Source organism: Agelaius tricolor, unplaced genomic scaffold, assembly GCF_023055355.1.
Source record: "Agelaius tricolor isolate 1412-34295 unplaced genomic scaffold, bAgeTri1.0.p SCAF_11, whole genome shotgun sequence".
Lineage (NCBI taxonomy): Eukaryota > Metazoa > Chordata > Aves > Passeriformes > Icteridae > Agelaius > Agelaius tricolor.
In genome coordinates, this window is record NW_027269271.1 from 30,785,960 (window position 1) to 30,800,952 (window position 14,993).

A 14,993-nucleotide genomic window follows, 5' to 3' on the forward strand; every position below is an offset into this window, starting at 1 on the left:
CAAACAGCGCTCACAGGACTCAGTGAGACATTTCATCTTCTGCCTTGGCAAGGGCAAATTCCTTAATAGCTTGTAAGCTCGAGTCCCAATAACAGATAAAACACACTAACCATTTTTTTCTTTGACACCTTTTCCAATTATATTTTTAAATCTTCTTTGGATTCATTACACCCAGTAATCCTGCCAATTTGCATCGTTTACTGCCATGCCTCCCCTTGGAGGCAAGGCTCCCTCGCACGCTCACCTCTGCCAAAGGTACAGAAACCAGAAAAAACCTTCAGATCAGCTCTCCAAAATGCTTCACCAGGCACTTCCTTGTCCAGTTTATTTCTGTTGTATGCAATGAAGAGTGACCAGGAGGAAACATCAGTAAAATGCCATTGTACACCAGCATCCCCATGCAGCTCAATAATTTTCTCTCCGGGCTGTGTTGCTCTCACACCCTGCCCCGTTATGGGAAATTGCCTCTGCTTTGGTGTGGGCACTGCACAAATGGAGAGCAGTAAATCAGGGACCCGAGAAGGCCACGGGCTGCACCTCACATGGCACAGGGCACTTAACAAAGATCACTCACTGCTAATTGCAGATGACCCCACAGCTCCAGAACCACTGCTCTGGATGTGCTACCTGGGAGGTGGCAAAATCAGGGGCTCATTTTGTCATTTTGTTTTATTTTGCCAGTCAGACGCAGCAATTAATGACTGCAAACAGCTGTGTTAATTTAGCCTTGGTGGCTACTACCAGCCCTAACTCTTTAAGGTTAAAATGAAATTAAATACCTTAATAGATTGGAAAGAAAAAAAATTAAATGCTATTGACAATCTGCAAGTTCCCCAGTGCCAAACACAAATTATGGGCATGACCTCTTTCTCTTTTTATTAATTGAATTCTGAGCTTAAAGCACAGTTCTGGTAAACACTTCTAAAGTCACTCCAGCACCAGTCCTGAGCAGGCTGTGTTGAGGTAAGAGCCAAGAAATCAATGGGCTCTGCACCTTTTGGGCTCACTGTGGTTCATGCCAGGTCCATGCTCAGTGTTTAACTGCAGTGAGGTCATGATTTGTGTATTTATTACTGCAGCTTTTAAGCACCTGGAGAGTGGCAGGCAATCACAGACCAGGTGAAATTCTTACTCTTTGCTTTAGGGTTGGAGATGGGGAAGAAAATATTTATTTCACTCCTGTGGTTGATCCCCACCATTTCCACCCAAAAATCACAACACGTTTCTGGATGGTCCTCATGCAAAGGATGGATTTTCACCCTGTGTGCAAGGGAACAACCCCCTGTCTCCAGGAATTGGAGGAAAAGCTTTCAAACAGATGGGAATTCTCTTCTTCCCCCAATAACTTTCTAGAACAAGAGTTTTGTAGAAGCAAAGGGTTAGACAATTTCTAATTGCCTCAGAAGTCATTAAAAATGACAATACTTCCTTGTGCTTGTTTTTACTTGCTGATTGATTTCTGCCTTTAAGATGACAAATCTTGACATTTCAAAAAGAACATTCATCAGAGTTAGGATGATGAATCACAAAAGCTGAATTTTGCAGTTGTAAAATACCTGTCCAAGGGCAGCACTCACCACCTAACCATTGAAAGAACATTGAAAATCACAGAGTGGTTTGGTTTGGTTTGGTTTGGTTTGGTTTGGGAGGGACCTCAGAGCCCACCCAGTGCCAGCCCTGCCATGGCAGGGACACCTCCCAGTGTCCCAGGTGCTCCAGCCCCAGTGTCCAGCCTGGCCTTGGGCATTTCCAAGCATGGAGAGGATGGCAGGGTGTTCTGCCCCTCCTGGGAATGTGCCTGGAGATCCTCCCAGGAGTGGGGACACCCCTCAAGGTCACTCCTCAAGGCTGAGCAAAAGAGATTTACCCCCAGACATCAGCCTAACCTCAATATCTACTTGATAATTATTAAGCTGCCTTTGAAATTACTGATTTAATAAGTAGTGCACTATAATTGTAGTTATAACTACCTATATTGTGTAGCAGATAATTCTGATTAAGGTCCTTTATTCTAATAATTATAATCATCAATTGAAATAACTAATTCATTTTTGCATATATCTGGTTTGCCATCCTTAGTCCTGCAGGACAGATTTGTGGAGAGGTTCAATTGCACTTGTATAATCCTTTGAATAAACTATTGACCAAGCCTGGGACTAGAATTAGATCCAGCCAGACCCACGCTCCAGTCTGAGAAGGAGTTTAGGAAGCAGGGGTGTGATGGTGCTCACAGGGCACCATCCCAGGCTGAGGGAAGAGACGAGGATCTGACTCCATATTTCAGCAGGCTTGATTTATTATTTTATGATATATATTACATTAAAACTGTACTAAAAGAATAGAAGAAAGGATTTCATCAGAAGGCTGGCTAAGAATGGAATAGCAAAGAATGAGAACAAAGGTTTGTGGCTCGGCTCTCCATCCGAGCCAGCTGGGCTGTGATTGGCCATTAATTACAAACATCCAACATGGGCCAATCCCAGACCCACCTGTTGCATTCCACAGCAGCAGATAACCATTGCTTGCATTTTGTTCCTGAGGCCTCTCAGCTTCTCAGGAGGGAAACTCCTAAGGCAAGGATTTTCCATCAAAGATGTCTGTGACACAGGGGCTCCTTTCTACACCAGAGGGCTGAACAGAGAGCATCTCTGACAAACTCTGAGAGCATCTCTGTCCTTCCCTTGGCAGTGCAGCACCAGGGACCCCCAGCCCCAGCTCTGCCCCTCTCGGGGGGCTGCATGGTGGGAGCAGCTCCCGGCCTGGCTGCACCCTCCCTCCTGTGACCCAACCCTTGGCCACTCCTGTTTCTAAAGGAAAAGCATCCCTACAGAAAAAAAATGCATTTCTGCTTGAAGCTATGAGAGTCAAAGGGGTTTATTCCTTTGTCTTCCTCCCCCACAGGCCTGGATTCTGCACAGGCAGCCAGCAGCCCAGGCTGTGCAGGGTCAGACAGGCTTCCCAAAGTGCACCTTGTTCCCTGGGCAGGGAGCCCAGGAGAGCTGCCCACGGGCACTGCAGCCCCCTCCCAGCAGCTGGGTGTCCCCTGGGGAAAGGCAGATGGGGACAGGCTGTGTCTGGGAGGGAACGGTGTGGGGGCGTGGGTGGGAGAGGCTGCAGTGACTCTGTGGGTGCCTGAGCAACGCTGCTGGTCTGGGAGCATCCCTGGGACAGCAGAATCCACTCAGCCCTGGGAGCATCTCATGGGACAGCACAGTGCACTCAGCCCTGGGAGCATCTCATGGGACAGAATGGCCCCACAGCCCTGGGAGCATCCCTGGGACAGCACAGTGCACTCAGCCCTGGGAGCATCCCTGGGACAGCACAGTGCACTCAGCCCTGGGAGCATCCCTGGGACAGCAGAATCCACTCAGCCCTGGGAGCATCCCTGGGACAGCAGAATCCACTCAGCCCTGGGAGCATCCCTGGGACAGCACAGTGCACTCAGCCCTGGGAGCATCCCTGGGACAGCAGAATCAACTCAGCCCTGGGAGCATCCCTGGGACAGCAGAATCAACTCAGCCCTGGGAGCATCCCTGGGACCATCCATCCCACAGGACAGAATGGCTCCCTCAGCCCTGGGAGCTCCTCTGGGACCATCCCACAGGACAGCACAGCCCCCTCAGGCCTCGGGACCCTTATTCCTCCTCCACCCGGCCCCAGTGTCCCAGCCCAGACCCTGCCCACTGTGTGCCCCATGTTGTGATGGAAACATGACCAGAACCACCTTCCTGGGACAGGGCTGGACCAGAAACACCCATCTGGAGCAGGGCTGGAGCAGAAGCAGCTCCCTGGGACAGGGCTGGAGCAGAAGCAGCTCCCTGGGACAAGGTCAGAGCACAGATTGTGAGAGCAGCTGGGGTCACCAACAGGCAGCAGACGAGGTTATCAGGAGCAGCTCAGTCAGCACGGGCAGTCCATAAACACCCCCAGCTCCCCAAAGCAAGAACAGCCCCACAGCTCCAGCCTTGGGCACAGCTCGTTTTGAACCATCTGAGTGAGCTCCTTCCCTCCACGCCCCGTGGTGGCAGCCAGGGGCCCCTGCTGCTCCTGGAGCCATTGTGCAGTGAGCACACAGCCCCCTTCCCTTATCCTCCCGAGTGGGGAACTGGAAATGGAGATAATTATAGGAAAAGGTTTTCAAACACACGGTGCCTAACTGACACATGCTCAGCTCTTGATGTGTTCTGTGCCTGTTCTCATTAAATTTTATACACAGCAAACCCGAACAAAAAGCTTGTGCAGTGTTAGGGAACAATGATTCCTTTTTGCCAGTAAAGAGGAGATTTATGGGGAAAATCACTTAAATCTGACAGTCACTGACATCAGTTCTTAGTTCATGAAAAGTGAGTGGGACCTGATGGATCCTCTTCTTTTCATCAGAAAGCTGCTGTTTTTCTTGTCTTGGCTGAGAGTGGGAAGTGAATAATGAGCATGTTGCTGATTAAAAACAACCTTACCTTCAACTTTAGCCAAAATTCTTTGCACTTATGACACGAATCATTAAAAAAATTCTGATTACACACCCCAAAACATTTCATTAAAGAACATTTTTTCAAGCACATTTTCTGGAAAAAAAAAAAATCTAAGAAATCCTTTCTGTGAGTGCAGCAGCCGCAGCAGGGAGGCACAAAAGAGGCTGATTTTGAACAGGTGCTCAGGGGAGGAGAGAGCTCCACCCTGGCACCGAGGCAGAGCCCAGCCTGCACACAGCACCAGAGGGCTGTGCAGGGCCCCACTCATGTGTCACACTGCTGCTGCAGCAGCTGCAGCCTTCCCAAAGCACAGCCTCTGTGCAGGCCAGAGGGACAGGTGTGAGCCAGGCAGGACAGGGTCTGAGCCAGGGAAGGGCACCCAACCACCCTTCTCCTGGGGGAATTCCCTCCAACCACCCTTCTCCTGCAGGAACTGCCTCCAAGCACCCTTCTCCTGGGGGAATTCCCTCCAACCACCCTTCTCGTGCAGGAATTCCCTCCAACCACCCTTCTCCTGCAGGAACTGCCTCCAAGCACCCTTCTCCTGGGGGAATTCCCTCCAACCACCCTTCTCCTGCTGGAATTCCCTTCAACCACCCTTCTCCTGCAGGAACTCCCTCCAACCACCCTTCTCATGGGGGAATTCCCTCCAACCACCCTTCTCATGGGGGAATTCCCTCCAACCACCCTTCTCCTGCAGGAATTCCCTCCAACCACCCTTCTCCTGCAGGAATTCCCTCCAACCACCCTTCTCCTGCAGGAACTGCCTCCAAACCACCCTTCTCCTGCAGGAACTGCCTCCAACCACCCTTCTCCTGCAGGAATTCCCTCCAACCACCCTTCTCCTGCAGGAATTCCCTCCAACCACCCTTCTCCTGTAGAACAGAGCACCTGAGGACTGCATTCCCAATCCCACCCTGGTGAGAGCACCGTGCAGTTTCCTGGCACTGAGCTTTGTTCCACCTCCTTCTGAAGCTCTGCTGAGAGCCCTGGCAGGAGCAGAGACCAGCTCCACCCCAGAGCACCCTCTCCTCACAATCAGTGGGGAACAGAGACCCAGACCTGCTGCTTTGGAGTGATCCCTCCGGCCTGGTCCCAATTAAATGAAGGTCAGCTCCAGAGGCCAGACAGGTGGAGGCTGGATGGGGAGACAAATGAAAGCACACTGTTTTCAGCACAGGGATCCCTCCCCGTTTATTTCTGGCTGGTTTCTGAGCAATTTTCTCGGAGCACGGACAGGAAGACAGCTAGGTGCAGCTGGAACTGCTGGAGCAGCAGCAGGAGAGGCTGGTGCTGCTGGGCTGTGCTCTCCCACTGCATTCCTAGAAATGTTCCTTTCAGGGGGAGCTCCATTTCATTCCTATTATAGTGACAAAATGTGCCAGAGGAGTTGGGTTTCTGTTAAATGATGTAGTCCATTCCTGCATGCATTGATTTGGCAGGAAATCAAAACACTACCCCAGTTTTATGGGTGAAAACTCCAGTTTGGAAGGGTTGTGTTCAGGGTGGAGAGTCCAAGCTGGGCACTCCAGGTTTCTAAATGATGTAGTGCATTCCTGCACACACTGATTTGGCAGGAAATCAAAACACTACCCCAGTTTTATGAGTGAAAACTCCAGTTTGGAAGGGTTGTGTTCAGGGTGGAGAGTCCAAGCTGGGCACTCCAGATTTCTCAGATCCCCTGGAGTACGAGCACCACCTTGAAAAGTCAAACCCAACCCCTGCCTATGGAGAGGAGAGCAGGGAGGGAGGAAGGTGTCATTAATGTCCAAATGCACCCTCCTGAATTCCCACACAGCTCCCACCCGGGCATGGCAGATCTCCTGCCCCAGGACAGGCCCCTCTCCTGGAACAATTCTCCTTTCCCATCACCTTGAGAGCAGAGCTCTCACCGCTCCAAGCACCACCAGCAACAAACCTTTAATTGGGATTTTCCTTTGGTTTTACTTGAGAAGCTTTTCAATAATTTTGTGCAGTATTTCAGCTCAGCCAGGAGAGGGAATGTATAATTTATTTTGTTACTTGATAGAATTAGTTGTTCTTAGCTTGCTGTGCCAGTATAAACCGTGAATGCAATATTTTCTAGTGTCCTTTTTCCATGAGATTAGTAAATTTAATTTGAAATTCTGTATTCACAAGTAGTGCACTGGCTGAAGGCAAGCTGTAGAACAGATGACAAAGGTTATTACATTTTTTAAATTATATTTAAAATATGTTTAATAGCTGTGGAGAAAGGACTTTTATGAAAATGGAAATTGGCAGATTAAAGAATGAATTTCCCGAAGTTGTTTTAAAAACACATGAAGTTAGTTTTCCTGTCAGCCCTTAAAGGGCCACGGTCTGGTTCTTCAGACCAAAATCCTAATTTGGACCGGGATTTCTCTGAATTGGCAATCATATTTTATAAACTGATTCCAAACAGAGATTTAAAACACACAATGATTACCAGTGGTCAGCAATTCTCAAACACAGCTTTAGGTGCTCTTTTTTCTTGTCACCAACCTTAAATTTAAGCTGTATTCAAAGCATGGGTGATGTTTTTCTGACTCTGCTCAACCCAAAATTTAGGCTTTTCAGAGCTGAATTCTTCTTGGTCGGATACAGTGATGTCAACAGGCAAAACCACCTCCACACTGGGAATTTACAGCCTGATCACCCAGGCCTCAACGAGTGGGAGTTTTCTGCAAGTTTGAATACGAGTGGGACTGAGCCTGGGGGGGCTGCTGTACAGAAAATAGAGCCCACCCACTCCCCCTTGGGCTTCTGCTGCTCCCGAAAAACAAATGGAAGTAAAAGATGCTGTTTGCTGCTGAAGTGGCACCGCTGCAGCTGAAAATGCAACAGAACAGGGTGTGATTCAGGAGGCAATGAGCTGCTTCTCACCTTGTTTTCACAACACTTCACTCTCCCGTTTGAGAATTAATGTAACAGGGAATTGGTGCCCAGAGAAAGTCTCAGCTCCAAATCCTCACTCAGGGCTGAGCCCCCACAAACCCCATCACTGCCCTCACTCAGGTCTGAGCCCCCACAAACCCCATCACTGCCCTCACTCAGGTCTGAGCCCCCACAAACCCCATCACTGCCCTCACTCAGGTCTGAGCCCCCACAAACCCCATCACTGCCCTCAGACAGGGCTGGGCCCCCACAAACCCCCATCACTGCCCTCAGACAGGCCTGAGCCCCCACAAACCCCCATCACTGCCCTCAGACAGGGCTGGGCCCCCACAAACCCCCATCACTGCCCTCACTCAGGGCTGAGCCCCCACAAACCCCCATCACTGCCCTCACTCAGGGCTGAGCCCCCACAAACCCCCATCACTGCCCTCAGACAGGCCTGAGCCCCCACAAACCCCCATCACTGCCCTCAGACAGGGCTGAGCCCTCACAAACCCCCATCACTGCCCTCACTCAGACAGGGCTGAGCCCCACAAACCCCATCACTGCCCTCAGACAGGCCTGAGCCCCCACAAACCCCATCACTGCTCCCATTCAGGGCTGAGCCCCCACAAACCCCATCACTGCCCTCAGACAGGGTTGAGCCCCCACAAACCCCCATCACTGCCCTCAGACAGGCCTGAGCCCTCACAAACCCCCATCACTGCCCTCAGACAGGCCTGAGCCCTCACAAACCCCATCACTGCTGCCCTCACTCAGGGCTGAGCCCCACAAACCCCATCACTGCCCTCAGACAGGCCTGAGCCCCCACAAACCCCATCACTGCCCTCACTCAGGCCTGAGCCCCCACAAACCCCCATCACTGCCCTCACTCAGACAGGCCTGAGCCCCCACAAACCCCATCACTGCCCTCACTCAGGGCTGAGCCCCCACAAACCCCATCACTGCCCTCAGACAGGGCTGCGCCCCCACAAACCCCCATCACTGCCCTCAGACAGGCCTGAGCCCCCACAAACCCCATCACTGCCCTCACTCAGGCCTGAGCCCCCACAAACCCCCATCACTGCTGCCCTCACTCAGGGCTGAGCCCCCACAAACCCCCATCACTGCCCTCACTCAGGCCTGAGCCCCCCAAACCCCCATCACTGCCCTCACTCAGGCCTGAGCCCCCACAAACCCCCATCACTGCCCTCACTCAGGCCTGAGCCCCCACAAACCCCCATCACTGCCCTCACTCAGGGCTGGGCCCCCACAAACCCCCATCACTGCCCCCATTCAGGCCTGAGCCCCCACAAACCCCCATCACTGCCCTCACTCAGGCCTGAGCCCTCACAAACCCCATCACTGCCCTCAGACAGGCCTGAGCCCCCACAAACCCCCATCACTGCCCTCAGACAGGGCTGAGCCTCCACAAACCCCATCACTGCCCTCAGACAGGGCTGAGCCCTCACAAACCCCCATCACTGCCCTCACTCAGAGCTGAGCCCCCACAAACCCCCATCACTGCTGCCCTCACTCAGGGCTGAGCCCCCACAAACCCCCATCACTGCCCTCACTCAGGCCTGAGCCCCCCAAACCCCCATCACTGCCCCCATTCAGGGATGAGCCCCCACAAACCCCCATCACTGCCCTCACTCAGGGCTGGGCCCCCACAAACCCCCATCACTGCCCCCATTCAGGGATGAGCCCCCACAAACCCCCATCACTGCCCTCACTCAGACAGGGCTGAGCCCCCACAAACCCCATCACTGCCCTCACTCAGGGCTCTGTCATTCTTCACTGTCAGGCTGGTGCCCTCCATTACAGGTGTCACTGACCTAGAGCCCCTGAGAGAGGAAATGTGCAATTTTAGGGCGGACAGAAAGGTGCTCTGGCTGTTAGAAACTGCTCTGCTCCTCTAAAGGCTCCTTCTCTAAAGGTGTTTAATTATGCAAATGACCCAAATGACTGTGTGTTTTGTAGCTCAGCAGTGTCTGCTCACCCTCCCAGCCCCTCAGATGACTCCTGGGGAGCACAGGATGAGGTGGGCACCTCTGAGATCCCTGTCCTGGCCACTGCATGCTCACAAAGCACCCCAGGGACCACATCCTCTCTTCTTGGGATGAGCAGTGGGAGAAGTGGAAAGTTTCAATCTAATCTCAAACAACTGCCTTATCCTCCACAAACAGAAAAACTTTTAAATTTTAAGGGGGTGGAATCCAAAGGAAAGCACTGGTTCAGTCTGGAAAGCCACCTTAAATAGCTGAACCTAAAGAACAGTCACAAACATGTGCATCCCACGTAGTCTGTAACCTTATAAATTGTCTATTGGAATTTACATAAATTTCCATTTTCTTCGTCATCTTTATAGTACACGTTAAGCTTAAATTATAGTTTCTTTTTGAGCATTGTCTGAGCCAAATGCTGCTATCAATTGATTCATATAATTACCACTTTCCTCTCTAATTATTTGTGGGAGTAAGGTACAGCAGGAAGGGTACTTTTAAGTGATAATGCAAAACATTTCCTACTTGTCTGCACCTAATTCATAAAAAGGTCATACGAAGGTTTTACAACCGAACTCAATTAAGGATTAAAACTCACACAAGTAGTTCTAAGCAAATCCAGGGATGTTTCCATCTCTCAGATCCAGAAATGCGTTTGCACCAGGCTGGAGGGGCTCTGGCTGCAGGAGGAGGTGTCCTTTGCTCTCAGTGTTGCAGGGACCCAGGCCAGGTCCTTGTCCTCTCACAGGGACCCTCCCCAGGCACAGGGGGCTCTGGGGCTCCCATCACCCACAAACCCAATGTCCAGTGCCACCCCCTCCCAAACCCAAGTGTCCAGTGCCACCCCCTCCCAAACCCAATGTCCAGTGCCACCCCCTCCCAAACCCAATGTCCAGTGCCACCCCATCCCAAACCCAGTGTCCAGTGCCACCCCATCCCAAACCCAATGTCCAGTGCCACCCCATCCCAAACCCAAGTGTCCAGTGCCATCCCATCCCAAACCCAATGTCCAGTGCCACCCCATCCCAAACCCAAGTGTCCAGTGCCACCCCATCCCAAACCCAATGTCCAGTGCCATCCCATCCCAAACCCAATGTCCAGTGCCACCCCATCCCAAACCCAATGTCCAGTGCCACCCCTGCAGCCCAGCACCTCAGCTGCCATGGGCTACTCCTCCTCCCTGCAAACACTTCCAGCAACACCAGAAGCAAAACTGCATAAAGTTACAGCCAGTCATGAGTTGTGCTGATGAGAGGAGGCACAAGAAATTAATTATTTTAAAATTAATTTGTTAAAGGCCCACAAATCCACGATCAATAAAGAAAATTTCCAGCTAGGAGGAATGCAAGACAATGCTATCTGCTAATACTGATTTTTTTCCCATTTCAATAGGTAAGAAAAGCTTCAGACATCACCACAAAATCCCTGCCAAGAAAGACTTTGAAGGAGGATCAGATCCACATAGCTTGAATATCAAACTTCCAAAGGCCTGGCAAGAAAAGCCATAAAAAGAAGTAATTTTTATGTTTTACAATCCCAGGCAGATGTCAGCAGCGCAACAGCCCCAGAATCAAGCCAGCATTTCAGATGGTCCAGCCAAATGACCCAAATCAGTTGGCATCAAACTTGGACAGCGTGTGCAATGCTGCTACATAATTAAATTCAAAGTGCTAAAAAGGTAAAAATACGCTTAATGCTGATCAGCACCAGTTTTGAGGTTAAACAGCCCTGATTACATTTGATATTCTATGTCTGGATGGAAAAAATCCTGGAGAACTGGCACATTCTTCATTTTATTATGAAATTGCTTTGGATGAGGATCTTTACAGATGAGATCCCAAAAAAACAGGGTTTGGCAGTGGGTATGAGTGAGGAAGAGGGAGGTGATTACCAAGGTTCCCCATTGCCCCAGGTCTGGTGATATTTGCAGTTTCCATTGAGAGCTGGAGAGTGAAAATGGGCACTGACACAGCCACCCCTGGGGGCAGGACAGAAACAGGGGGACAGAGCCACCCCCAGGGACCCTGAGGGGCCACAGCCACCCCTGGGACCCTGCAGGGACAGAGCCACCCCTGGGACCTGCACTGACACAGCCACCCCTGGGCCATGGGGGGACACAGCCACCCCTGGGACCCTGTAGGGACACAGCCACCCCTGGGACCTGCACTGACACAGCCACCCCTGGGACCTGCAGGGACACAGCCACCCCTGGGACCCTGCAGGGACAGAGCCACCCCTGGGTCCTGCACTGACACAGCCACCCCTGGGACCCTGCAGGGACACAGCCACCCCTGGGTCCTGCACTGACACAGCCACCCCTGGGCCCCTGCACTGACACAGCCACCCCTGGGCCCCTGCACTGACACAGCCACCCCTGGGACCCTGCAGGGACAGAGCCACCCCTGGGCCCTGCAGGGACAGAGCCACCCCTGGGACCCTGCACTGACACAGCCACCCCTGGGCCCTGCACTGACACAGCCACCCCTGGGACCCTGCAGGGACAGAGCCACCCCTGGGACCTGCAGGGACAGAGCCACCCCTGGACCCTGCACTGACACAGCCACCCCTGGGTCCTGCACTGACACAGCCACCCCTGGGCCCTGCACTGACACAGCCACCCCTGGGATCTTGGGGGACACAGCCACCCCTGGGACCTGCAGGGACAGAGCCACCCCTGGGCCCTGCACTGACACAGCCACCCCTGGGACCCTGCAGGGACACAGCCACCCCTGGGCCCTGCAGGGACAGAGCCACCCCTGGGACCTGCAGGGACAGAGCCACCCCTGGGCCCTGCAGGGACAGAGCCACCCCTGGGACCCTGCACTGACACAGCCACCCCTGGGGCCCTGCACTGACACAGCCACCCCTGGGACCCTGCAGGGACAGAGCCACCCCTGGGACCTGCAGGGACAGAGCCACCCCTGGACCCTGCACTGACACAGCCACCCCTGGGTCCTGCACTGACACAGCCACCCCTGGGCCCTGCACTGACACAGCCACCCCTGGGATCTTGGGGGACACAGCCACCCCTGGGACCTGCAGGGACAGAGCCACCCCTGGGCCCTGCACTGACACAGCCACCCCTGGGACCTGCAGGGACACAGCCACCCCTGGGACCTGTTCTTGCAGCAGCATGTACTCAGAATTGTTCATGGAGGTTTTCCCTGGCCAACAGGCATTTGATTCCCGTGGCTGGTTTGCTTTTTGCAAAAAAAGCAAAGCCAGCTGAGGGTGGGCACAGAGGAGATGTACTGCAGCAAGAGATAATGCTTGTCTGCTTGGATCACCTTCAAAAGTTGAAGCTGAATTAAAAAAAACCAAAAAAACCAACTCCACAAACTTGGATTTGAATTTGAATTCACATTTACTCATCTCATTTTTTAATATGAATATTTTTCTCTGGTGTATTACAAAAAGCTTCCTTGCACATATCTTATTTCACAGTCCCCTAAAATTCCTGTGCATCCTGAACAGAAGTTCTGACTTGCTTTAATCCTTCAAAATAAAACAGAATTTAAGATGGTCTGCAATGCTTAGCCAAGTCTGCTGAAAGGGATAACAGGATGTTGTGTGAGACCTTAGGAGAGCAGCAGCACAGAAATGGCAGACGTTTGTTGTTGCTGGCTTTCTCTCAAGTGTGGCAGTGGACTCCCGAGCCAAACAGTAAGAAGATACATCCAATGCTGTGTATTTTCTTTACTCTATCTACTGACAAAGGGTTTTTTTAGTCAAGGATCCCGGTCGTCTTAGCTCTGACAAGTTATTCCATCAGTCCTTGTTTGCTGACTCCTGTAAAGCCAGCAAATGCAGAATTCTGACAAACATGGCCAAAACATGCCAAGGCCTGAGAAGCCCTGGTGTTTCAGAGTGAGTTCAGAGCTCACCTCTCCCAGAGTGGGCTGGTTACTGAGCACTGCAGGTAAACCAGCACTGCTGGGTACTGAGCACTGCAGGTAAACCAGCACTGCTGGGTACTGAGCACTGCAGGTAAAGCAGCACTGCTGGTAACTGAGGGCTGCAGGTAAACCAGCACTGCTGGGTACTGAGGGCTGCAGGTAAACCAGCACTGCTGGTTACTGAGCACTGCAGGTAAAGCAGCACTGCTGGTTACTGAGCACTGCAGGTAAACCAGCACTGCTGGGTACTGAGCACTGCAGGTAAACCAGCACTGCTGGTTACTGAGCACTGCAGGTAAACCAGCACTGCTGGGTACTGAGCACTGCAGGTAAACCAGCACTGCTGGTAACTGAGCACTGCAGGTAAACCAGCACTGCTGGTTACTGAGCGCTGCAGGTAAACCAGCACTGCTGGTTACTGAGGGCTGCAGGTAAACCAGCACTGCTGGTTACTGAGCACTGCAGGTAAACCAGCACTGCTGGTTACTGAGGGCTGCAGGTAAACCAGCACTGCTGGTTACTGAGGGCTGCAGGTAAACCAGCACTGCTGGGTACTGAGGGCTGCAGGTAAACCAGCACTGCTGGGTACTGAGGGCTGCAGGTAAACCAGCACTGCTGGTTACTGATCACTGCAGGTCACAGGGCTGGAGAGCTCCCAGAGTGAACAGGCTGCCTGCTCTGGCTGCTGTTGGCTCAGTGAGGTCAAACACAGCAAACCCCCTGATATTCCCTGGGAGAAACCTCCTGATATCCCTTAGGACATGGGGAGGTCAAACACAGCAAACCTCCTGATACCCCCTGGACAAACCCCCTGATGTCCCCAGGACAAACCCCCTGATATCCCCAGGACAAACCTCCTGATATCCCCAGGACAAACCCCCTGATACCCCCTGGACAAACTCCCTGATATCCCCTGGACAAACCCCCTGATATCCCCTGGACAAACCCCCTGATATCCCCAGCCAAACCCCCTGATACCTCCAGGACAAACCCCCTGATATCCCCAGGACAAACCCCCTGATACCTCCAGGACAAACCCCCTGATATCCCCAGGACAAACCCCCTGATACCCCCAGGACACCTGGGCTGCTGTTCCTGACCACCCCCTGCCTCCCCATCCTGCATTCACCCGCAGGAGGAGGAGGTGGGCACAGTCTGACCGTGCTTGGTCTGTGCAGTGTTCCCCAAGTGATAAATTGTTGCTGAGGCAATACCAGACTCCTCCAGGCTGCAGAAGGTGGATGCAGACACTGTCCCCCTGCTAATGACGCAGTTGGTTCCACCCAGGACTCTTTGTACGCAGTTTCTCACCCAACAGCTCACCAGGTATCAGTTCTTCATTTCCTCCAGAACCACTCCTGATCACTACAGCCCGGTCAGGAAACACAAGAAGGCTGCAGTTAAATTCTCACTGTGGCCCTGTTCCAGCCCCTGCTCCTCTAATTCATCACCACCCTGGAGCCCTGCGAGGCTCCTCTCTCCGGACGCCCACCTTCTGCCTGTCCCTCCGGTTCAGGGGGAGAGCAGCTGCCCAAAGCCTCCCCCACTGCTCTGCCATCTGCTCTGAAAGGTTTGGTCTGCAAACATGGGAATAACACTCCCTGCCTTTGTTTCAAGTTGCAGAAAAACAATCAGCTTCTTTCAAAGCCTAAATAATGGGGGCCAGCTCTCATGGAGAGTGGCTCTACCCCATCACAGAGAGATTTCACCTCTGAAGTGCCCTGACCACATCTCATAGCAGTGGG

At 52.5% G+C, this 14,993-nt stretch overlaps 1 protein-coding gene across 1 annotated transcript in view; it reads left to right on the forward strand.

Moving 5' to 3' along the window:
* The first annotated feature begins 205 nt into the window (after positions 1 to 205).
* LOC139594002 (putative protein FAM47C) overlaps positions 206 to 14,993 on the forward strand; it is a 128,880-nt gene continuing 114,092 nt past the window's right edge. Inside the window, 7 exon segments of the mRNA XM_071435600.1 lie at positions 206 to 255; positions 7,449 to 7,610; positions 8,165 to 8,237; positions 8,240 to 8,359; positions 8,361 to 8,430; positions 8,478 to 8,563; positions 8,565 to 8,607. Of these exon segments, the coding sequence (XP_071291701.1) occupies positions 206 to 255; positions 7,449 to 7,610; positions 8,165 to 8,237; positions 8,240 to 8,359; positions 8,361 to 8,430; positions 8,478 to 8,563; positions 8,565 to 8,607 (604 nt within the window).